The sequence below is a fragment of the Heptranchias perlo genome, chromosome 19, assembly GCF_035084215.1.
Source record: "Heptranchias perlo isolate sHepPer1 chromosome 19, sHepPer1.hap1, whole genome shotgun sequence".
Lineage (NCBI taxonomy): Eukaryota > Metazoa > Chordata > Chondrichthyes > Hexanchiformes > Hexanchidae > Heptranchias > Heptranchias perlo.
Window position 1 is genome coordinate 39,629,351 of NC_090343.1, and position 26,133 is coordinate 39,655,483.

General features: G+C 43.7%; 1 protein-coding gene and 1 long non-coding RNA gene across 3 annotated transcripts in view; one reads left to right on the forward strand and one right to left on the reverse strand.

Moving 5' to 3' along the window:
* LOC137335493 (ankyrin repeat domain-containing protein SOWAHA-like) overlaps positions 1-722 on the reverse strand; it is a 60,001-nt gene extending 59,279 nt beyond the window's left edge. For both annotated transcript variants that reach the window (XM_068000836.1, XM_068000835.1), the window contains exon 1: positions 462-722. In XM_068000836.1, coding sequence (XP_067856937.1) covers positions 462-603 — 142 coding nt within the window. In that variant the 5' untranslated portion in view covers positions 604-722. The remainder of the gene's footprint in view (positions 1-461) is intronic.
* A 74-nt stretch (positions 723-796) lies between these two features.
* The window catches only part of LOC137335319 (uncharacterized), a 55,976-nt gene continuing 30,639 nt past the window's right edge, over positions 797-26,133 (forward strand). Inside the window, exon 1 of the long non-coding RNA XR_010966393.1 lies at positions 797-1,003. This is a non-coding gene — a long non-coding RNA (uncharacterized lncRNA). The remainder of the gene's footprint in view (positions 1,004-26,133) is intronic.

Consider the following 26,133-nt stretch of genomic DNA (forward strand, 5'->3'; position numbering starts at 1 on the left):
AATCGTGCAGGTACTCCAGCCAAGAGTTTATGTCTTATTTTAAGACATAAACTCTTGGTGTTGTAAAATTTAATTTGTAAAATTTGGTGTTGTAAAATTTAATAACTTGGTGTTGTAAAATTGTTTACAATTATTTTAAGACTGCAGGGTCTTGGCCAAAGCTCACTGGATCTTTTCAGACCCCATAAATCAAACAAACAAAAACAAACAAACCATTCCCTTCCACCCACCTATGCCATTTACGTCCCTCCATTCCTTCTACCCTTTAACTCCTCTCGGTGCCCCCATTCCAGCATAAAACCATCCATCCAAAGACCATTGTTTACAACACGATACCACCAATCCCGAACGCTCCGCTAGTGATTGACAGTCAGGTTGACCATTCAAACAGCCAGATGCGTGACATCATGTTGTGCCGCGAACCAAACAGGCGAAGGGGGGGGGGGCGGGACGGGTCTCACCTTTCAGCTGCGGCTCGGGGGCGTTGATTAATTTTTTAAACCTCTCCACCAGCTCCTTGTTCTTCACTCGGCCGCCTCTCTTTGCCAGGAAATCGACCAGAGCCTCTTCTCGCAGCTCCTCGCCGGCCCCGCATTCCGCCATGACACCGTATGTCTTTCCAGTCTGGGAAAATAACGGACTCGGGACGAAGCCACGTCGCGCGCCACCCGCCTCCTCCTTCAAATTGCAGCTGGCTCGCTCAGACGGCCGGCGCGCGTGCGCAGCTCGCGACCACACCTTCCCAATGCGTCTGCGCAAAAAAGCTATTCTACTGCGCCCCCCCCCCCCCCACTAACGAGGTTTTTTTTTAAGCAATAACGTGAATAAATTAAAGCTGATATACATTACCTAGCGCACAGAATACGAAACAGCAGTTAGGTCTTGTTGAACTGGGCGTTCTGTTGCTGTTTCTGAATTGTGAAAAAATATTTTCCACATCATTAGATTTACGAGTATGTGGGAAGAGACTACTTTTTCATTGGACTGCCTTAAGCGTACACCCGTAAGTAATCTTTCCTCTACCAGAAGTGTTTTGTGTGGAGCACTTAAAATTTCCCTTTAAAAGAAACTCCAGCACAGGCACAATGGGCCGAATGGCCTCCTGTGCTTTATTATTCTATAACAAAGCAGAAACTTAAATAAAGCGTCATATGTACGACACAGTGTAAATTTTCTGATCCTAGGTACACTCTTCTGCTCTTTTAATAGTGCTATGGGACTTTTTACATCCACCTGAAAGGGCACACAGAGTCTCCGATTAACATCTCATCCAAAAGGCAGCACCTCCAACAGTGCAGCACTTCCCTCAGTGCTGCACTAGCTTACGTGCTCAAGTCTCTGGAGTGGTTCTTGAGCCTACAACCTTCTGACCCAGGCAAGTGTGCTACCACTGAGCTGAGGCTGATACCTAAGGGAGTTTTCCTATTTGGCTAACTCAAAGATTTGGTGGGACAGGGCTTGTGCCTCTGGTTAGAACAGCCCCAGCCACAACCTCCCAGAACTATCAAATCCATTTCTAGTGACAGTCACTTTTATATTCTGAGTGAGGTGACGTCCTCTTGTGTGTCACTCTTTAATAACCGCATTTACTGTATTCATAGTCTCTGTACAGTCAATGCCACTGTTTTTCTTAAAGCAAACAAAATATGGTGACATTGGGCAATATTGAGCCATGCACCCATGCAAAAAATGTAGAAGCTCAGCCTACTGAGAGGTCGTTCAGAAAACATTCTATTTTAGATAGGCCAGTGGGGGTGGTATCAGTTTACACCAGATGTCACTAGACATTAATCAAGCTTTCTTCTTTTGAGAAGGTGCGACCAATAAGTTCAGTTGACTCATGTAAACTTAAATAATTTCTGGGTTACAGCTTTATTGACCAATTCAGATCTATATTGCAGTGAATCTCCTGTGGTGTCCAATGGTCGTGAAAGGTTTCAAGTGAACCAGAAGACACCACCTGCCACCCAGACACATACCAGAGTTCTGAACAAGGAAAAGCAGTTACACGTCTGGGACCTGTATCCAGCGGCTTTGGCCAAGCTTAGGAACAGACCGACCATGAGTTGTTCTGACCTGCTCTCCCTTTTTATCAAGTGCCGAAGATTAGCATTGTACAGTCAGAGGATGCTTTGTTCCAGAGGGCTTGGTCTTTGGTTGAGTCAGATCCAAGTAGATTGGGTGCATTTAGTTTAGTATTTTTGCAGAACTTGTCACTGAAAGTATATTTTTACATTCCTGAGAGAATTGTAATTAATTTTGATAAGATTCCTATGTTTCTCATTCTGAGACTGGAAAGGTGACCAAGTGTTTTTTTTTATTCGTTCATCGGATGTGGGTGTCGCTGGCAAGGCCAGCATTTATTGCGCATCCCTAATTGCCCTTGAGAAGGTGATGGTGAGCCACCTTGAACCGCTGCAGTCGGCGTGATGAAGGTTCTCCCACAGTGCTGTTAGGTAGGGAGTTCCAGGATTTTGACCCAGCGACGATGAAGGAACGGTGATATATTTCCAAATCAGGATGGTGTGATTTGGAGGGGAATGTGCAGGTGGTGGTGTTCCCATGCGCCTGCTGCCCTTGTCCTTCTAGGAAGTAAAGGTTGCGGGTTTGGGAGGTGCTGTCGAAGAAGCCTTGACGAGTTACTGCGGTGCATCTTGTAGATGATACACACTGCAGCCACAGTATGCCGGTGGTGGAGGGGGTGAACGTTTAAGTTTTTTGATGGGGTGCTAATCAAGCAGGCTGCTTTGTCCTGGATGGTGTCGAGCTTCTTGAGTGTTGTGGGAGCTGCACTCGTCCAGGCAAGTGGAGAGTATTCCATCACACTCCTGACTTGTACCTTGAATACCCAGCCTCTGACCTGCTCTTGTAGCCACAGTATTTATGTGGCTGGTCCAGTTAAGTTTCTGGTCAATGGTGACCCCCCAGGATGTTGATGGTGGGGGATTTGGCGATGGTAATGCCGTTGAATGTCAAGGGGAGGTGGTTAGACTCTCTCTTGTTGGAGATGGTCACTTGTGCTTTAACAAAGTGTTGAATCTTAAGGTAAGTTAAAGCCATTTATAACTTTTCTGAAGAAATCTGCCAAGCAACAAAACTTGGGAATGGTTTGCACTCCTTTTTTTGCTTTAAAGACACCTTTATCCTGAGCTGCTTGGTCCAGTATCTTGCTGCGACTCAATTTGGAGTTGAACTCTTTTAGCTCCATCATGCACAGCACATACGTGTATCAGTTGTATTAACTATGTTGTGAGGAACTGCCAAAATAGTCAGTTGGATTTGTTAATACAGTACATTTACCAGAAATCCCAAGATCCCTTAAAGGCCTGGGAGTTTCATAATTGTAAATGGCATTTGTTCACTTTCCTAGTCGATTGCCAAAATATTTAAATGTCAGCCAAAACAGTCTTGTAATTCCGACTCAGAGTCTCCTCACCCAATTTGTAAGTCAAGATAGCTCACCTTTACTTTGCTTCTATGTGGAAAAAGGAAAACTCGTAAGCAAATCATTAGAAATGTGTCACATGCAATAGGTTGAGATAGCTTAAGTATTACTCATTGAGCAACCAGACTTCCGGATATTCACATGCCATCATATTTATAAGCTTACAGTCAGCATTTTAGCCCATGTGTCAGCTTGTCAGCATTTTACAAGAAATAACTTTTTTCACTGGGATTGGAATCATATTGATTGGATGGTGAGGTTGGAGGCTGTTAGAAGCTATCAATCTCCCACTGTAAGTTGCATACAAACTTCAGATGGAAATATTTTCAGATGAGCTGATGGTTTCTGAGAGTTGCAATTACAGATGTGTTGATATATGTAACAAGTAAGCTGCTAAAACACTGATTCAGTTTCCACAAAGTAACTTTCTGGAGCATGCCTGACAGTTGCTGAGTGTGAAGATTAATTTTCTTCCAGTTTAGTTGCAGAAGTTGTTTTTTGAGATAAGGAAGTTGTTCCTGTGAATACATTAACTGACTTTATTTGAGCATTGAAAATAAAAGAGGGAGTGGGGTTGGAATGGTGACAAGCTTTACTTAGATTAAAGAAGTGTACAGATCCCCATAGATAGAATTTTATTACGCTGTACTACAATGATGTATGATGTAGACATTTGGCTTGTTTGTAGGTGGTTGTAGTGCCTGGCTACGCTCTGTAACTTTGAAAGTGGTTTTCAGTTTGTTTACTTATTCACGGTGGAGCTCTCTTTGTTATCGTGTTGCAACAGTGGAATGAGGCTGCATCATCCTCTTAGAGTGGTAAACATCCACGGTGAAATATGAGAAGTGACATTAATAATCAATAGGTAGATTAATAGATTTCAAACCCCAGACTGGAGACAATAAGTCAGGTACACCTCAGAACACAAAATCACCCCTTTTTCCTGTAAATCATGTTCTTAGAATCGTAGAAACGTTACACCACGGAAGGAGGCCATTCAGCCCATCGAGACCGCACCGGCTCTATGCAAGTGCAATCCAGATAGTCCCACTCCCCCCGCCCTTTCCCCGTAGCCCTGCAAATTTTTTCCTTTCAAGTACTTATCCAGTTCCCTTTTTAAGGCAATGATTGAATCTGCCTCCACCACCCCCTCAGGCATTACATTCCAGATCCTAACTACTCGCTGTGTTTAAAAAAAAAAGTTTTTCCTCATGTCACCTTCGGTTCTTTTGCCAATCACCTTAAATCTGTGCCTTTTCTCCTTGACCCTTTCGCCAATTTGAACAATTTCTCTCTGTCTAGACCCTTCATGATGTGGAGATGCTGGTGATGGACTGGGGTTGACAAATGTAAGGAATCTTACAACACCAGGTTATAGTCCAACTGTTTTACACACTTACACACTTGCTCACCCGACGAATGAGAAAGCCTCTGAAAGCTTGTGATTTTCAAATAAAACAGTTGGACTATAACCTGGTGTTGTAAGATTCCTTACATTTGTAGACCCTTCATGATTTTGAATACCTCTATCAAATCTCTTCGCAACCGTCTCTGTTCCAAGGAGAACATCCCCAGCTTCTCCAGTCTATCCACGAAACTAAAGTCCCTCATCCCTAGAATCATTCTCGTAAATCTCTTCTGCATCCTTTCTAAGGCCTTCACATCTTTCCTGAAGTCCAGTTGTGGCTGAACCAGTGTTTTATAAAGGTTCATCATGACTTCCATATTTTGTACTCTATGCCTCTATTTATAAAGCCCAGGATCCCGCATGCTTTTTTAACCACTTTCTCAAACTGCTCTGCCACCTTCAACGATTTATACCCCCGGATCTCTCTGTTCCTGTATCCCTTTTAGAGTTGTGCCCTCTAGTTTATGTTGCCTCTCCTCATTCTTCCTACCGAAATGTATCACTTCACATTTTTCTGCATTAAATTTCATCTGCCATGTGTCCGCCCATTTCACCAGCCTGTCTATATCCTCTTGAAGTCTATCACTATCCTCCTCACTGTTTACTACCCTTCTAAGTTTTGTCATCTGCAAATTTTGAAATTGTGCCCCATACACCCAAGTCATTAATATATATCAAGAAAAGCAGTGGTCCCAGCACTGATCCGTGGGGAACTCCACTGTACACCTCCCTCCAATCCGAAAAGCAACCATTCACCACTACTCTCTGTTTCCTGTCCCGTGGCCAATTCTGTATCCATGTTGCTACTGCCCCCTTTATTCCATGGGCCGCAATCTTGATGATAAGCCTACTGCGCGGCACTTTATCAAACGCATTTTGAAAATCCATATACATCACATTAACTGCATTGCCCTCATCTACCCTCTCTGTTACCTCATCAAAAATCTCTATCAGGTTAGTTGAACACGATTTGCCTTTAACAAATCCGTGCTGGCTTTCCCTAATCAATTGACCCTCGTCCAAGTGACTGTTAATTCTGTCCCGGATTATCGTTTCTAAAAGTTTCCCCACCACTGAGGTTAAACTGACTGGCCTATAGTTGCTGTGTTTATTCTTACACCCTTTTTTGAACAAGGGTGTAACATTTTCAATTCTCCAATCCTCTGGCACCACCCTGCGTATCTACGGATGTTTGGAAGATTAAGGCCAGCACCTCTGCAATTTCCACCCTTACTTCCCTCAGCAACCTAGGATGCATCCCATCCGGACCGGGTGACTTATCTACTTTAAGTACAGCTAGCCTTTCAAGTACCTTGTCTTTATCAACTTTTAGCCCATCCAGTATCTCAACTATATCTTCCTTTACTGAAACTGTGGCAGCATCTTCTTTCTTGGTAAAGACAGATGCAAAGTACTCATTTAGTACCTCGGCCACCCCCTCTTCCTCCGTGAGTAGATCTCCTTTATGGTCCCTCATCGGCCCCACCCTTCCTCTTACTATCTGTTTACTGTTTACCTCCATGTAGAAGACTTTTGGATTCTCTTTTATGTTGGCCGCCAGTCTATTCTCATACTCTCTCTTTGCCCTTCTTATTTCCTTTCTCGCTTCCCCTCTGAACTTTCTATATTCTGCCTGGTTCTCACTTGTGTTATCAACCTGAAGTGTCATAAGCCCCTTTTTTCCGTTTCATCTTACTCACTATCTCTTTTGTCATCCAGGGAGCTCTGGCTTTAGTTGCCCTCCTTTTCAGCCTCGTGGGAATGTGCCTGGACTCTATCCGAACCATCTCCTCCTTAAAGGCCGCCCACTGTTCAATTACAGTTTTGCCTGCCAATCTTTGATTCCAATTTACCTGGGCCAGATCTGTTCTCATCCCATTGAAATTGGCCCTCCTCCAATTGAGTATTTTTACTTTAGAGGGGTCCGTGCAGTTTAGTTGTTTTTTGAAATGATTATGGTGTGTAATATTTCTTATTTCTAAGACAAGAAATTAAACTTTTTTGATAAAAGTAAAAGAGAAGTATAGGTCAGAAATTACTTTGATTAATAATGATAGACAAATGTTTAACACATTTGAATTACTTTCCTCTGCCCACTATTTCAATAGAGAGCATTAACCCATTTATTTTAAGACTGCATGTAGTAACACCACAAGTCCTGGCCAAAATGGAGATGATTGGGTAATTCTCCCATTAATCACGCCTCGAGACCGCATTGCTGCAAGTAACTTGAATTGATTATACGCACATAATTTGTATTATGTAACTATCCTCTACTCACTGCATTTTGCTGGAGAAATAATCCTGCTGTACTCAGGAGACACTGTTTGCTGCAGTTTCAGCCATGAGTTCGGAGACTTTGTAAATTAAAACTACAAGTCCTACCCTGCCTCAAACTCTTTGGCTGACACTGTGGTGTCAATGTTCACTCCGTTATTTTAAATAGGTTAACTGCTCTTAAAATAGCAGACAGAGGAATGTCATGCAAGCATGTCAAGCATTCATCTACTGTTATCACCAACAGTAACTTCCAGCCTCAGGAGGTGGAAATGTTTTAATTGCACAGCAGGTTAATCAGCATCCACAAGTGAAACAAGCAGGTTAATATTTGAAACATTTGTTTCAATGATATTTACTCACCTTAGTCACCTTAAAATTATCCCCTATGTATCTGGTTATATTTACGGGGTCATCTAAAGTTATATTGAAGTCTCTACAATTACTTTTATTTTCATATTTAAAATACATGTAGCCCTTCCAAATGAATTATTTTGGTTTAAAACACAGAATTACGGTGGATACAAAAACATCAGAAAATGCATGAAAAAGGTGTCGAGATCAAATTTTTTGGGAGGGGCCCCTCCCCCCCACATAATAAATTTCATGCCTTCAGCACTTACATCTCCCTTCTAAATCCACCACTTGTGCAATACAAATGATGCAATGTTGGTTATAACTGCAGTTTAAGTTATGGCATGATATATAAACCATGTCCCACTGCACTTTCACTGAAACTTTTAATTTTTATGTGTTATATGGCCTATATTGAAGGCTGTTTTTAGTCTGTCTGCTTTGTAGGGGGCTGTGTATGTTTTTTTGAGAGTTGTTCATCTTTTTGAAACTGTCAGCTTTTATCGGTTTTCTAGGCTAGCATGTATGTGTGCAATTGGAATGCTTTTTGCAACAGGAGTGACTAATCAGGTATTGGTTAGGACTTGGTGAAGTTCTGCTGTGCTCTTCTTAATTTACTTATATTTTTATGTAAATGGTTCTGATTTTACTACAAAGCATTGCGGGAATCGTTTTAAATGTATTGTCTCTTAGCACCGTACAGATAAATCAACAATTAATCCAAAACAGGAGACTTCTGAGTAATCTCACCTTTTTCTGATGAAAACATTTCACACCCTTGATGTTATTGGAGCATATGATGCTCTGTGTCTGAGGTACCAGACACATCATTGAACAAACTGGAATCAAGAAGGATATGGGAAAAGAGGATATGATACATGACCAGATACTATGTGTGATGGAGACAGAGGTCTGAATCATAGAGAGAGTTTAAAGAATGGCCTGCTGTCACATTTTCTGCATTTATTTCCTAAAGTATAACACAGCAAAACTGTGTGGGACAGGTTAAAAATGAAAACGTGGCTTCTGATTGCATGTGTGCACAGAAGAGCTGTGTTTTTTCTCGGAAGATTATGGGGTTATTTCCCACTCCAGAGACTTGAGCACAAAATCTAGGCTGACACTCCAGTGCTGTACTGAGGGAGTACTGCACTGTCGGAGGTGCCATCTTTTGGATGAGACGTTAAACCCAGGCCCTGTCTGCCCTCTCAGGTGGGCGTAAAAGATCCCATGGCACTATTTCAAAGAAGAGTAGGGCAGTTCTCCAACATCACTAAAACAGATTATCTGGTCATTAACACATTGCTGTTTGTGGGACCTTGCTGTGTGCAAATTGGCTGCCATGTTTCCTACATTACAACAGTAACTACACTTCAAAAGTAGGCTGTAAAGCACATTGAGACATCCTGAGGTTGTGAAAAGCACCATATAAATGTAAGTCTTTTCTTTTCTATATTATTCTGTTCTATAATGACATTCTCCTTTTAAGATATGGGTTAGATCCTCCCTACTAGTCGATGAAAGCAGTTACCTTAGGTTGGATTTGCATTCCGGCTCAGCAAGTTTATCCAGGGAATAACTAAGCCATACATGCCACAATGTGGTGGACTTTGCTGAGTTAGCTGATCTCAGCTGGGGATGTATTAGGGATCCTACAATTAAATCGACCTCAGTGCTCCAGGTAGAGGCGGGGAATCGGGCAGAGTTCCCCCTCCTGATTGCTATCCAGAGACCCCAGCCGGATGTGGATGTGTGTGAGCATCAGGTGAGGGTAGGGTCAGTGACTTGGGCCTATGGAACAACAAGAAGTCAATGCCTTTAAAACAAGAGGGGACAAAATTGGTGAGAGAAAAGAATCTTTAGAAAAATTATTCTTTTGCAAGCAGGAGATGCAGACACCGATATCTGGTTGGCATCTAGTTCGATGATGCAGGGATTTCCAGAATTCTGGTTTAAAAAGAGCAAGTTATAAAATAGTATCAAAAATTTCAAATGTTGAAGATTTTAGAGCTTGCTACATACTATATATTTATGACTGGGGCTCTCCTAATGTGGTGTACAAATCAGGTTGATCCCGATCTGGGCTGAGTTTGCTGATTACAGCTTAAATGGCAGTGGAGGTCCCAACAACAACTTGTATTCATATAGTGCTTTTAACACAGAAAAATAGCCCAAGGTGCTTCACCGAGGGATAAGGAAAGGAAAAAATAAACAGCCACAGTTGGCTTCAGTGTCTCTGTTCTATGGAGGGGGGGAAATCACTAACGGCTCCTGCACCCGATTGCTGTGCAGTGACTATTGGCGGAAAGTATATCTGTTGGAATTCAGGTGAAGACAGAATCAGGCTTGGCTATGAAGCCTCTCATGGTAAAATAGTCTGCCAACACTCTGTGTTTTGGCTCACACACCAAGGATTGGTCACTTCAGCAAGGTACTAGAGGGCTGCCTCCATCCTTGGAACTGTATCTCAGCATGAATCACTGCCTTCAGGAGAGGAGGGAAGAAAAGGACAGAAAATTGGAGAGAGCCAGATGAAGAATTATGATTGATTATGATTTTCTGTTCCTGCACAGAATGTCTTCAACCTGGAAAATCTGACATAGAACATGTACTTCCTTGTCTAAGCGTCACAGTTTCTCACTGGTGCCTGCACCAGAAAAGGCTACGCTGTGCTCTCGAAGACATTGAGACCCATTTGTAAGAGCAAGGATGATCTAACTTGTACAGTATATGAAACAGCAACATCCAGGCCAACTAATGACATGGATTCTTTTAATGTCACAAAAATATACAGCTCTAACCGAGACACACTTGCAACAGAGTTCCTCCCTAATGTCTAACTGTGTCGAACCAGTTGTAAATGCAGTATTATTGTATGGAGATTCTGGAAATTTAGTGTCATAACAGTGAAGCTATGATATACAGAGGAAACAAACATATTGTGTTCTGAATGAGTGTGTTTTTTCTTTTGGATAAAACATATCAGAGCCGCATTAATACATTGTAAATAAAACTATATAAATTGCAGCAGTGACATAATTCTTTAATGCTTACCATACATTGACATGCATTATTTTAACAGTCCCCCATGACAGTGGTATTTCTTTGAGAATAAAAATAGCATGCATGTATGAAAATAACATTCACAGTCCCTGCCACACACTACACTGTAACCAATCAGTACAGCATGCAGCTATCAGCATTCCGGAGGTGACTCACTCGTGGAGTGCAACATGATAAGAACAAAACAGCAAGAACAGAAGAGATCCTACAAATTTCTCAATGCACAGTAGTGACATTTTGAAACTAAAAATACGTATAGCCCCCTGCAAATATCGATACACTCCTTGGGAAATCCATGCAAATATTGACTTACCCCCTCGGAAATCCATGCAAATAGTGACATACCCCTTTGGGAATCCATGCACATATTGACATGCCCCCTGGGGTGCCCCAGCAGATATTGACATGCCCCCTGGGGTGCCCCAGCAGATATTGACATGCCCCCTGGGGAGCCCCAGCAGATATTGACATGTCCCCTGGGGAACCGCTGTAAATATTGACATGCCCCCTGGGGAATCCATGCAAATAGTGACATACCCTCCAGGGAATCCTTATAAACATTGATATACCCCCCAGGGAATCCTTACAAATATTGATATATCCCCTGGGGAATCCATGCAAATATTGGCATGCACCCAGTGATTTGATTAGCTAACTTATGAAACAATATGTCAGCTACTCAAAGAATCATCGCAGGAAACCCTTTTTTATTAGAATTGGCAACCGCAACTTATAAGTCAACAAACAGAAAAATTCCAGAATGCAGAATTTTCAATTCACTTTACTGGAGGCAAGCAGTTGCCTGACCCCAGACAGATACAATTCTGATGAGCACGTGAATCCCGAGATCCCCTTACGGACTCCCTAGTGTCTGCAGAGTCCAGTTTGAAAACCTATGGTATAATCATAGAATCTTATAGCGCAGAAGGAGCCCATTTGGCCCATCGTGCCAGTGCCCCGGCTCTTTGAAAAAGTTATCCAATTAGTCCCACTGCCCTGCTCTTTCCCTATAGCCTGCAATTTTTCCCCCTTGAAGTATTTATCCAATTCCTTTTTGAAAGTTATTATTGAATCTGCTTCCACCACCCTTTCAGGCAGTGCATTTCAGATCATAATAACTTGCTGTGTAAAAAAAATTCTCCTCACCTCCAATAAATGATTTTGTCATAACAAGAGAAATTATATCAAAGTTTGCTGATGATACCAAGTCAGGATGCATAGCAAACTGTGATTCAAGAAATTGCTAGAGGACATAGACATTTTAACAGAGTGGACAGATAGATGGCAGATGCCGTTCAATGCAAAGAAATATGAAGTGGTACATTTTGAGAAAAAGAACCATGAACGGAAGTATATGCCAAATAGTAAGATTCTTAGAGAGCGGAGGAATTGAGAAATCTAGGGTTGGAGACACATATATTTTTAAAGTTGGGGTATAAATAGAAAAGGCCATAACAAAGGCAAATAGCATTCTGAGATTTACACGGGGGCATTGAATGTAATAGCATGAACAGATGTTGAATTTATAGAAGAGATTGGTTATGCCTTTGTTGGAGTATTGTGTGCAGATATGAATATTAGAGCCATGGAAGTAGATACAGCAAGGATTCATAAAATGATTCCATTAATGGGAGGTTATAGGGATAAAGAGATGGTTGAAAAATTGGGGCTTTTTTTTTACTTGAACAGAGAAAGCTAGGGGAGATCTAATAGGAGTTCACACCTATGTAATTTCCAGACTCGACTATTCCAATGTTTTCCTGGCTGGACTCCCAACCTCCACCCTCCATAAACTTTAGCTCATCTAAAACTCTGCTGCCAGTGTTCTAACCTGCACCAAGTCCCACTTACCCATCACCCCTGTACTCACTAACCTACACTGGCTCTCCGTCCCCCAACGTCTCCAATTAAAAATTTGCATCCTCGTGTCAAAATCACTTCATGGCCTCGACCCCCCCCCTCATCTCCTCCAACCGTACAACCCTCCAAGAACTCTGCGTTCCTCCAACTCTGCCTCTTGCGCATCCCCCATTCCTTTCGTCCCATGATTGGCGGCCGTGCCTTCAGGGCCTAGACAGCTAAGTTCTGGAATTCCCTCCCTAAACCTCTCCTTTAAGACCGTCCTTAAAAACAAACTCTTTAACCAAGCTTTTAGTCATTCCTCCTAATATCTCCTTCTTTGGCTCGGTGTCAACTTTTGTCCCATTACGCTTCTGTGAAGTGCCTGGTGACGATTCCCTACATTAAAGGGGCTATATAAATGCAAGTTGTTGTTCAATTTTCAAAATTATGAAGATTTTGAGTGGGTAAATAATTGTTTCCACTCGTTGGCAAATCATGAACAAGCGGGCATTGACTCAGGGTCCTCATTGCAAGTTAAAAGAATTTTGTTTCACACAGAACATTATTAGAATATGAAATGCTCTACCATAAATAGCTAATGAGGACATCATTTAAGAGGGAACTGGATAATGATATGAAAAGGAAGCATGTAAAAGGATGCTGAGAAAAGGCAGAGAAATGGGAGGAGTGTACACAGTTACAGTTGAAGAGCTAGCTAGCACAGGGCATAAGTATGATGGGTCAAATTACCTCCTGTGTTTAAAATATTGTCAGGGCCAATAGTAAGATATAAGTTTCACAGCTTATTTGGAGAGATTTTTAGCCAGATAAATTGATGTTCGACACTGCAGTGGGATACAAAAATATATCTGACCTCAAAATATTAACATTGTGTTCATATTTTATATGTGAATCGAAGACAAAACTAAGTAAACAAGACAAATGTCACAAGGCCTTTGCAGCTCACACCATTGTTAACAACACTTGCACAATCTCATATTACTTGCATTAACTACAGCCCATTCTTATTTAATATTTAATCAACCTTAAAAAAATAGATTTTAAATCAATTAGTGCTCTAAAGTGAAAACTGGGCCACAGAGCTTGTTACTGTGACACATCTGTCTCAACTGCAGTAGCTTCAAACAAAACCCACATCACCTGCAGTGGGCAAAGACTGTTCCCTCACTGCGTGAAGACTGCACTGTGTTTCTATACAAAAGAATTCCAACAGAAATACGAAGGGAAAAACCTGCAGTGATTATCCAGACTCACACATGGAAGATGGCCTTTTGAGCAATATATTGGAGGACAGCTGGCATCCTTGGAAGCATACCCCAGTGCGAACCAGCTCCATCCAGAGAGAAGGGTTGAAAATTGGGGTGTGGGGAAGGGGGTGTACTCAGATGTGGTATACAGTACTGAGCATGTCACAGCAGTGATTTGTTTCTATTTATACCACCAATTGTGGTTTTCCCCCGTGGTTTGTTTTTTTGCCGCTCCCATTTTGTCTCAGCAACAAACCCCCTCAGCTTGATTGTGCATGGGTAAGATAAGAATCTATAGCTGGTGAGCCTCCTTCCTTCATCAAACCATCTGCCAGAAAAAAACAGAAATGCATTGCCAGTGATCCACATGATAAACAGATCGTCCCTGAAACACTCGGAGCAGATTCCTCCTTGATGACCAAACCAAAGCAGTTATAAATGGAATGTTATTGTGTGGAGATTCTGTTTCACAGTAACAGTGAAGTTCAGTACGCACAGGAAACAACTATTATGTGTCCAGAAACAAACAGAGTAGTTTGTCTTTCTTTAGATAATGCAGCTGGAACAACATTGTGCAAACAAAACCATGTGAAATGATGCACATAGACACATATGTGTGTGTATATACATGTATATATACACACACAGTGAAAACTTCAAAAGTTCTAAATTGTTTCCAATCATCTTTCTCTCCACGAACACATTGTGTTTATGTCATGGAATCACTTCCAGTGGGAGCAATTACACAATATAATCACATGAAAGTGTTTGCGAGGCTGCTGGTGCTCACCGTTTATACTTAGCAGGGAATTTCAGAGCACCGGCAGCAACACTGAAGGGGTTGCACCAGTGTAAGATTGTACCGTTGTTCAGTTGCAATTGCAGCCCATCCCTGATGTCAAGGATTTAGCGGTTGCACAAAGAATATCATTCTATCCTTTGTCCTTTTTTTTTTCTGATTTTAAACTCCTGGGAGGTGCTGACTTGCTGCGATACGAGCCCACAGGTGCTGGCGGTCTTCCAGTATCTCACCCCGGCGACCGTTGTTCAGGGGAACCACACTCGCCGGCCTGTACAGGCCGCTGAAAATTCAGGCCTCCCGTGGTGAGAACAAAATGGCAGTATGCAAAATCCAGCAACACTGTTTACGTTTGCCATTGCCATGGAAACGAACAACCTTTTGCGATGATACTGTATGCCTTTAGAGGCCACCAGTGCCCACCTTATTTATATCACAGCACTGCCTCTGCTACAATGCTGCAATATGAATGCAGCTTGAAAGATGGTTCATTTGATTTATTACCCACTGCTTAATAAGATGGGTAGAATAATGCTACAGGTATAGAATGGTTACAAATGCACTGTTAAATAAAATTCTGCCCTTTTTCTCCAGTCTTCCCTCCTGAAGGTGTTAACCCTTGTTGAGCTATAGGTTCACACAGGCCCTGGCAACCTTCTGGTACCTCGCCCAAAAGGCCACTATTCAGGTGTGAGCCAGATGATGACTGTTGATGGGTCATAGCTCCATGGGCTGCATCACAGCTAACCTGACCTGACCCATCCTTACGCACAAAACTTTCCAGCAGGGGTCGCTAGATGACAAATAGGATCTGGAATGCTGGATAATTTATTTCCTTTCCCTAGCCCAGGGGCCATTGTCTATTGCCCCAGTTGCTGCGTCAGCACAGAAAGGAAGAAAAACTTGCCTTTATATAGCACCTTTCACGACCTCAGGATGCCACAAAGCGCTTTTACAGCCAGTGACGTACTTTTGAAGCGTAGCCGCTGTTGTAATGTAGGGAAACATGGCAGCTAATTTGTGCACAGCAAGCCCTACAAACAGCAATGTGATAATGACCCAATAATATGGTTGAGGGACAAATGTTGGCCAGGATACCGGGGAGCGCTCCCCTGCTCTTCTTTGAATAGTGCTGTGGGATCTTTTACGTCCACCTGAGAGGGCAGACTGAGCCTCGGTTTAACGTCTCATCCAAAAGACAGGATTGGGACTCTAATCTACAACCTTCTGGTGCACATGGATAAGGTACCGGAGGCCTGTCAGTGCCCGTTGAACCATAGCCCAGTAAGAGAAAGCCCCTTTAGACAAAGAGAAGACAGCTAGATGAATAATTGTTTATGAAAGGAAATTAAGGTTATAGGGATGACTATAAGCATCCTCTTATAGTCATCCCTATGATCATAATACTCTGTGGAATACTATGGTTTCTGACAATGAGAATCTGCATAATGTAATTGGTCAAGGATAAACAACATTAGATTAATATCATGACATTTTTCACTTGATTTCCTAAAGAAGGAATTTCATAGAGGTTCCTGTTCTCGGAAGTGTTTTGCAGTTATTTGCTCCACCCCCCCAAGACTTTAAATTCAGGAGAGTCGATGACATGCCAATCTATACATGGTCTGTTAGAATAAGCATCCTCAATAGACCTTTTTTTATAGTCTATGCGTGTTTAACCGATGATATTACTAACTTATAAGAGTTACCTTGCCTTCCAGGTCAGATCCCTGATCTGTGCTAAGTTAACTGATCGCAGAAGGGATGTTACAGCTGGCCTCAGGTCCTCTGGGCCAGGGAGTAGAGAAATCAGCCAGGGTTCCTGGTCTCAACTGCTATCCACTGATCCCTGCTGGAAAGCCCACATGTGTGGAATCTGCTTGAGGATAGGATCAGGATCGCCTGTGATACTGCGCATGACTGAATAGCTGCAAACACTCACCGCCTAAATTCATTCATGGGTGAGGTAGGGGAGGGTAACCAATACACATGGACCATGTTCCCAGCAAAATCCTGTGTCTTCAGGACAAGGAGGGGCATTTTAAAAAAATAAATAAAAAGCTACCTTTTCTTTCAGCGTAGCACCACAATATTATTTTTGACAAACTTGTAACATTCATGTCACAAAAGAACATAATATGCTTCTGTAAGTGTCATCCAATATGAGGCATTTTCTCCAATCTTGTGTCCCTGCACAAAACCATCACTTCTTTAACACTGGACTCCTCCGCATCCCTCAATTCCTCTGCTCCAATCGCTGATTCAGTCACTACTCTTCTATCCTCTGGAACTCTAGCCAGTTCCCGCCAGCTTCCCACCTCATTCCCTGCCTTCAAAATCCTCAAGACCCTCTTTTTTGACTTTGTGGCTTTGGTTCCCCGTTGTAACTTCTCCAATTCTAGTGTTGGCAGTGGCGCAGTCGGTAGCACTCTCGCCTTTGAGTCAACAGGTTGTGGGTTCACACTCCAAATACCTGTGTACGAAATCTAGATTGACACTCCAGTGCAGTACTGAGGGAGTGCTGCACCGTCGGAGGTGCCGTCTTTCGGATGTGACGTTAAACTAAGGCTCCGTCTGCCCTCTTAGGTGGATGTAAAAGATCCCATGGCACTCTTTGAAGAAGAGCAGGGCAGTTCTCCTGGGTGTCCTGGCCAATATTTATCCCTCAACCAACATCACTAAAACAGATTATCTGGTCATTATCATGTTGCTGTTTGTGGGACCTTGCTGTGTGCTAATTGATTGCTGCGTTTCCTACATTACAACAGTGACTACACTTCAAAAGTGCTTCATTGGCTGTAAAGCGCATTGGGATGTCCTGAGGTCGTGAAAGGCTCCCTATAAATGCAAGTCTTTCTTTCTGTTCTATCCCCTTTCTCCATGCTTGTTGTCCACCACCTTACTGTAACGTGCTCTGGGATGTTCACTTAATGTGAAAGGTGCTGTGTAAAAGCAAGTTGTTGTTGATAAGTAAATACTTTCATCAATACTAAGCTCATTTTAATTTTTTTTATAAAAGAACATGCTCATTAAAGTTGTCACTTCTAAAGAATAGAATACTTTTCTATTTTGGGTATCCTGTGTAAACATCAGCCTTAAATGGGACAGTGTTCCAATCTCCATCCCTCAAGTAGAAAAAAACTTCACACAAATAAAAACAAAACTGAATGGGTGCAGGAGGAGGTTGTCAAGGAGGGTCAGTAACCGGAGAACACAGATTTAAGATAATTGGCAAAAGAACTAGGGGGGAGATGAGGAGAATTTTTTATATGCAGCAAGTTGTTATGATCTGGAATGCACTGTCTGAAAGGGTGGTGGAAACATATTTAATAGTATCTTTCAAAAGGGAATTGGATAAATACTCGAAGGGGAAAAATTACAGAGCTTTGGAGACTGATGAGGAGTGGGACTAATTGGATAGCTCTTTCAAATAGCTGGCACAGGCACGATGGGCCAAATGGTCTCCTTATATGCTGTATGATTCTATGAAGTCCCGAGGATATAGATCAGCAGACATTCTGGACGAACATAAGTGGTTCTTCTTGCTATTTTGTTGAAGACGCAGTGACAGAAAAAAACAACAGGAGTTACAATCAGCATTGCATCTGACTGATAGATACAATCGCAGAGTGCTTGAGGCAGCATTGTAACAAATATTTTAAATTCCCAGCGCTATCACGCCTTACCTTTTTACAAAAAAAAAGTGCAGAAACTACTCCCACACAAAAGAAATAGCAATTCAGAACCGTACATTGATGTTATAGACTCCTTTCACTGGTATTGCTGCACTGTGAGGGGACTAGGAAACACATTTCCAGCTTGTTAATCTGGTGTCAAACAGCGCCGGAAGTGCAGTGTCACTGTAACATTAGATGGTTTTGTACCAGAGGGCTACAGGGAAACATTAGCACAGTCGCTTGCCAATGTTTATAAAAGTTTTCCAACAGCACCATGATCCAAAGGCTGTGCGATGCACATTGCCAAAGTCTTGCTTTCAGGAATGAAGCTGAGAACTTGGCTGCTGCTCAAAAGCTTTGTACTACAATTAAACATTTTAAAGGGCCACTGTCGTTACGAATTTCTGGCTTGTAACACCCCTTTTTTGCTTTGGTGATCTAACTGAATGTAACAGTGATTTGAAATGCATCAGAAAGTAGAAGCCTAGCAGGCTAGCAGCAACAACAACAACAACTTGCATTTATATAGCTCCTTTAACGTAGTCCCAAGGCGCTTCACAGGAGCGTTATCAAACAAAATTTGACACTGAGCCACATTAGGACAGGTGACCAAATGTTTGGTCAAAGATGTTGGTTTTAAGGAGTATCTTAAAGGAGAAGAGAGAGGTAGACAGGTGGAGAGGTTTAGGGAGGGAATTACAGAGCTTGGGGCCTGGGCAGCTGAAGGCACAGCCACCAATGGTGGAGCGATTAAAATCGGGGATGGGCAAGAGGCAAGAATTGGACAAGTACAGAGATCTCGGAGGGTTGTAGGGCTGGAGGAGGTTACAGAAATAGGGAGGGGCGAGGCCAAGGAGGGATTTGAAAACAAGGATGAGAATTTTTAAATCATGGCATTCTCAGACTGGAAGCCAATGTAGATCAGCGGGAACAGGGTGATGGGAGAACGGGATTCGGTGCGAGTTAGGAATCGGGCAGCAGAGTTTTGGATGAGCTCAAGTTTATGGAAGGTGGACGATGGAAGGCCAGCCAGGAGAGCATTGGAATAGTCCAGTCTGGAGGTATCAAAGGCATGGATGAGGGTTTCAGCAGCAGATGAACTGAGGCAGGGGCAGGGACGGACGATGTTACGAAGGTGGAAGTAGGTGTCTTGGTGATGGAGCAGATATGTGGAAGCGTATCTCAGGGAAAAATAGGACGCCAAGGTTGCAAACGGTCTGGTTCAGTCTGACAGTAGCCAGAGAGATGGATAGAGTTGGGTTTTTTTATTCGTTCATGGGATGTGGGCGTCGCTGGCAAGGCCAGCATTTATTGCCCATCCCTAATTGCCTTTGAGAAGGTGGTGGTGAGCCACCTTCTTGAACCGCTGAGTTGAGCTTCCACATATCTGCTCCATCACCAAGACCGCCTACTTCCACCTCCGTAATATCGTCCGTCCCTGCCCCTGCCTCAGTTCATCTGCTGCTGAAACCCTCATCCATGCCTTTGATACCTCCAGACTGGACTATTCCAATGCTCTCCTGGCTGGCCTCCCATCGTCCACCTTCCATAAACTTGAGCTCATCCAAAACTCTGCTGCCCGAATCCTAACTCGCACCGAATCCCGTTCTCCCATCACCCCTGTTCCCGCTGATCTACATTGGCTGCAATCGATGTGGTGAAGGTTCTCCCACAGTGCTGTTAGGTAGGGAGTTCCAGGATTTTGACCCAGCTACGATGAAGGAATGGCGATATATTTCCAAGTCGGGATGGTGTGTGACTTGGAGAGGAACGTGCAAGTGGTGTTCCCATGTGCCTGCTGCCCTTGTCCTTCTAGGTGGGAGAGGGCGCAGATTTGGGAGGTGCTGTTGAAGAAGCCTTGGCGAGTTGCTGCAGTGCATCCTGTGAATGGTGCGCACTGCAGCCACAGTGCACCGGTGGTGAAGGGAGTGAATGTTTAGGGTGGTGGATGGAGTGCCAATCAAGTGGGCTGCTTTGTCCTGGATGGTGCTGAGCTTCTTGAGTGTTGTTGGAGTTGCACTCATCCTGGCAAGTGGAGAGCATTCCAACACACTCCTGACTTGTGCCTTGTAGATGGTGTAAAGGCTTTGAGGAATCAGGAGGTGAGTCACTCGCCACAGAATACCCAGCCTCTGACCTGCTCTTGTAGCCACAGTATTTATGTGGCTGGTCCAGTTAAGTTTCTGGTCAATGGTGACCTCCAGGATGTTGATGATGGGGGATTCTGCGATGGTAATGTCATTGAATGTCAAGGGGAGGTGGTTAGACTCTCCGTTGTTGGAGATGGTCATTGCCTGGCACTTGTCTGGCGCGAATGTTACTTGCCACTTATCAGCCCAAGCCTGGATGTTTCCAGTTCTTGCTGCATGCGGGCATGGACTGCTTCATTATCTGAGGAGTTGCAAATGGAACGAACACTGTGCAATCATCAGGGAATATTCCCATTTCTAACCTTATGATGAAGCAGCTGAAGATTTTACTAGGGCTCCTTGGTGCTACACGCGGTCAAATGCTGCCTTGATGTCAAGGGCAGTCACTCTCACCTCACTTCTGGAATTCAGCTCTTTTGTCCATGTTTGGACCAAGGCTGTAATGAGGTCTGGAGCCGAGTGGTCCTGGCGGAACCCAAACTGAGCATCGTTGAGCAGGTTATTGGTGAGTAAGTGCCGCTTGATAACCCTGTCGACGACACCTTCCATCACTTTGCTGATGATTGAGAGTAGACTGATGGGGCGGTAATTGGCTGGATTGGATTTGTCCTGCTTTTTGTGGACAGGACATACCTGGGCAATTTTCCACATTGTTGGGTAGATGCCAGTGTTGTAGCTGTACTGGAACAGTTTGGCTAGAGGCGCGGCTAGTTCTGGAGCACAAGTCTTCAGCACTACAGCTGGGATGTTGTCGGGGCCCATAGCCTTTGCTGTATCCAGTGCTCAGCCGTTTCTTGATTTCACGTGGAGTGAATCGAATTGGCTGGATACTGGCTTCTGTGATGGTGGGGACATCGGGAGGAGAATGAGATGGATCATCCACTCGGCACTTTTGGCTGAAGATGGTTGCAAACGCTTCAGCCTTGTTTTTTCCACTCACGTGCTGGATTCTGCCATCATTGAGGATGGGGATGTTTACAGAGCCTCCTCCTCTCGTTAGTTGTTTAATTGTCCACCACCATTCACGACTGGATGAGGCAGAACTGCAGAGCATCAGTGGCTAGGAAACGTAGTTTGCGGCGGGGACCAAAGATAATGGCTTCGGTTTTCCTGATATTTAGATGGAGGAAATTTTTGCTCATCCGGTTGGACAAGCAATGTGACAAATTCAGTCTGTAATCATGTTAGAACAGTTTGTATTTGGAATAAATTTTAAGCCGGTGGAGAGACAGAAAATTAAATAAGTCTGGAATTTTTTTTCTGAAATGAGTGGAGGGGTCGAGGGGTATGGTTGTGAGGTGGAGTTGGGTGTCATCAGCATATATGTCGAATCTGACGTTGTGTTTTCAGATGATGTCGCCGAGGGGCAGCATGTAGATGAGAAATAGGAGGGGGTCAAGGATAGATCCTTGGGGGACTCCAGAGGTAACAGTGCGGGAGTGGGAAGAGAAGCCATTGCAGCTAATTCTCTGGCTACAACTGGATAGATAAGAATGGAACCAGGGGAGTGCAGTCCCACAGACTAAAATATTGCACTCACAGGGGTAGGACGCAGGTGTGGTCAAGCAATTCCCCAAAGAGTGTGTTCCCTGTTTTGTGTAAAACGGATATTGGGGGAGATTTTGAGGCCTCCTGCCGGGCGGAAATTGTAGGGAAGTATCTATTTCCCCATTCTCGTCGTCGCCATTTTGCCGGGGTGCTTGGAATAGGCAGCCCGGGCAGCTGCCTGAAGCAATTTAAATTGGGGTCCTATGACGTCACTAGGACCCCGACACCATTTTAGGACTCAACTGAGCGGAATGTGCACTGTGCACGCTTTGCCTAGTATCAGCCAGTGATCCAGCCGAAGAGGAGTCCAAAGGTAAGTACTTATTTAGTTTTGTGGGGCCAGGAAGAACAAGAATGCTCCTCCAGGCTCCACAATAATAACCCGGGCCACTGCTGCAACAGTTCCTCCCCTTCCCAAGAACAGACCTTCCCCCAACCAACTGTTTCCGAGCCCAGAGGCCGGCAGGTCCACTTGATACTGTGGTGGTCCAGAGCGTGCGGCCTGCTCCAGGGGGCAGTCATTTCCCACCTGCAGCCCGCCGGCTCTCTGGCCCCCAAGATGGAGCGGGTCTCCTGTCAGCACTATCGGGCGGCCAGCCAGCATGCTCCACTGGCCGGTCGCCTGAATACCACATAGAATCATAGACTCATATGGCACAGAAGGAGGACATTCGGCCCGTCGTGCCTGTGCCAGCTCTTTGAAGGAGCTAATTAGTCCCACTCCCCCACTCTTTCCCCATAGCGCACTCAGTGAGACAATCTACCCCATTGAGTGGAGGGCAGGGGACTTGCTGTGCAGCGAGTCACTCGTCTCATGCTGCTCTTTTGCACCTCATGTTAGCCAGTTACAGAGTTATATCAACAGAAGGCTAGGAGTTAGAATGATTTTTTTTCACCTTTCTAGCTGAGAGACACACAGACCAATTGTAACACCCATAATGATGCCCTGGCCGAAATCAGCAAACTCAGCGCAGATCAGGTGCATGATTTATATCATCGTCTTGTGTCCGTCCAATCCAAAAAGCTTTGCCAAATGCCTTTTCGTGAAGAGAGTTCTCCTTTAATGTTCTACTTCCAACAATCATGTTTTTCAGCTTTTTAAAAAAATATTTAACCTCTTGAAGTGTAAGTGTTGACTCAATGGTAGTACTCTTGCCTCTGAATCAGAAGGTTGTGGTTTCAAACTCCACTCCAGGGACTTCAGCAGATAATCTCAGTTAATACTTCATTGCAGTACTGAGATAGTGTTGCACTGATATTGGTGCTGTCTTTCGGATGAGATGTTAAATTGAGGTCCTGGCTGCTCTCTCAGTTGGATGTAAAAGATCCCATGACACTGTTCAAAGAAGAGCAAGGGAGTTCTCCTGGTGTCCTGGTCAATATTTATCCCTCAACCAACATTTCACTGTTGTTTGTGACATTTGCTATGTTCAAATTGGCTGTTATATAAATGCAAGCCTTTTCTTCCTTGAGTTTTAATTTTGTTTAATTTATTTTCAAATGTTCCTTTGCAGAGTCTTTCATATATATGTGGGGGACTTTAATAGCATCAAATCTTGTACCTATGGTCGGATCAGAAATCACATAAAAAACATGAGTTCACTTCATAGGAATGCAGCTGAAGAAAGTCTGTAATATCACATTTCTTAGTTTCAAAATCAAGAGGAGGCCCAGATATCACCTTGAAAAAAGCTGTGCAGATCACTTACTCCTTCTGTATATTTACAGAATAGCAGACTGACTATCAGAGCCTTATTAGAACTGGGAAAGCTCGATAATATATCCCACCTTTCTTCTTGCCAATTTTCTCTCCTTATCTCTGCAAGGCACTGACTCATTCCTTGTCTACAGTTTCATGAGCACTGGGCACCCTCTGGTGCTTTGCCCAATTGGCAATGATTCATATGTGAGCTTAGACAGTGAAGGCTATTCAACTGTGGGATGCACCACAGCTGAGCCTGATCCTGCCCTCACCGTACATACGCATTTCAGTGGGGGGTCGCTGGTGAGTGAGCAAGAGCTGGAACCCTGGGTGACTTTTCCCCCCTTCCATAGCCCAAGATGCTGAGACCGATTGTAGTGCCATCTGTCCCAACTGAAATCAGCATAGACCTGGGATCAAACCTGGGATCGTCCTGGTCTGATTGACTCAGCAGCATGGTGGGTGGGGCATGAACACTGATGGCAAAAGCAAATATACTGTCATCCCATTTTTAAAAATGAGTTTGGAACATAAATACTATTGAACTGAATACCGTTAGTGTCTCTTGAGTTCTCGCAGCGGATTCCACTTTCATTTATCTGGGGCGTCTTTTACCAACACTACTCTATTTACAAGTGTTTTAAATTCAGTACATCGCACTGATCCTTAAATAATCGCACTCAGTATAATCTTCTGTATCCCTAGTCCTCAGAATGTGATAGATAACACACTGCTATCTGTTTGTATCTTTATTATGTGGTACTTTAATAGTCCATAAAACCATCTTTACACATCTGTCACTTCAAAACCATGAGTCTGACATCTAGTATAGGGTGACATGGTCAGAATAAACGCAAGATGAATCCTAATTTAGACAGATACATTTACTTTGAGAACAAATTTAATTAGAGGGTGAACTCCCTCTGTTTTTCCCCCCTAGTCTCCCTAGACCAGCCTTAAATTTAAAATTGTTATCCTTGTTTTCAAATCCCTCCATGGCCTCACCCCTCCCTATCTCTGTAACCTCCTCTAGCCCTACAATCCTCTGAGATCTCTGCACTCCTCCAATTCTGGCCTCTTGTGCATCGTTGATCTCCTTCACCCCGCCAATGGTGGTCGTGCCTTCAGCTGCCTGGGCCCCAAGTTCTGGAATCCCCTCCCTAAACCTCTCCCTGCTCCACCCCTCTCTCCTTCTTTAAGACGCTCCTTAAAACCTACCTCTTTGACCAATCTTTTGGTCACCTGTCCTAATGTCTACCTATTTGGCTCGGTGTCAATTTCTGTCTGATCATACTCCTGTGAAGTGCCTTGGGATGTTTTATGATGTTAAAGGTGCTATATAAATGGAAGTAGTTGTTGTTGTTGTCGACCACAAACTAATTTCAGCCAAGCAGGCAGATCCTAGGCTTTGCCAATATGGCCCTCAAATAGCTGACCATTAAGAAGTGTATCTCCCCAGAGCAACCTGTATCCAGTCACTCTGACGTGCTACACAGTGTTGTTTCAACACACTGTGCCAACATGCCAGGCAGCTTTATTAGCAAGAGTCATGGTGGCAGTGGGGTGCTACCCTTGGCCTCAGTGTTCCCAGGTCAAGGAAGGGAAAAACCAGCGTGGGTTCCCATTGCTGATCACTACCCAGTGACTCCTGATGAAAAGTATGGATGCCAGATGAAGATAGAATCATGCTGGGCAGTGAAGGCCTCACAGTTGAAAAGCCTTCTAACATTCACTGCTAAGGTACGTAATGATTGCATGATCCCATTCCTCTTGTGCACTATCTCCTGCCTATTCTCACATTGTTTTCAAAACTAAATAGAAATGAATGTTAAAGGGTACAATATTTTTCTGAAAGACACAGATGTATTTCCTAATGCCTATAAACTGTAAAATTGTTTTACATTTAATTCACATGCTGTCTTTGTGGCTCAGTTCACTCTGTAGACCCTTTGATTTTTCAACTGTTTAGAGATAGATGAATGTGAAAGGACTCCCTTTTCACTTCCTCCTCCTACAAACACACGGACTTATGCTGGGGTGCAATTCTTTGTGTAAACCTAGATAATGATCGTCCACAGGCTATTCAACAGTGGTGGCATTGCAGCCACTCTCAATCTTGCCCTCATCTGATACACACATGCACTTTTCAGCATAGGTCATTGTATTACGATTATGAGTGGGAACCTTGGCTGTTCCAAATCCCGCCCCCCCCCAGCCCAGAGATATTGAAGATAATTGTAACACTGCTACTGTTGAGATCGGCCAACTGTCCACTTACAGGAAATTGAGCTTGGGACCTTCCCAGTTTCTACAACTCACTGGGCATAGCTTTTCCTAGATCAGCCAACAGGGCTTTTCAAGGTATTTTGACCCCTTACTTGTGTATGCCTCCATCACAAACCAATGCAAATTGAAGGACTGCAGACTTTGCGCTCAGTGCTCCCCCATTGCCTCTGAAATTGACCTCAAGGAGGTGCATAGCATTTACACGGGGAAGCCTCATCCTCTCTCCCTGGGAGGAAACACCGAGCCTCCACTCCCCTCTCTCACAACACCATAGTAGGGATACTGGGGTAGATTTTCATCTTCACTGCCTGGGC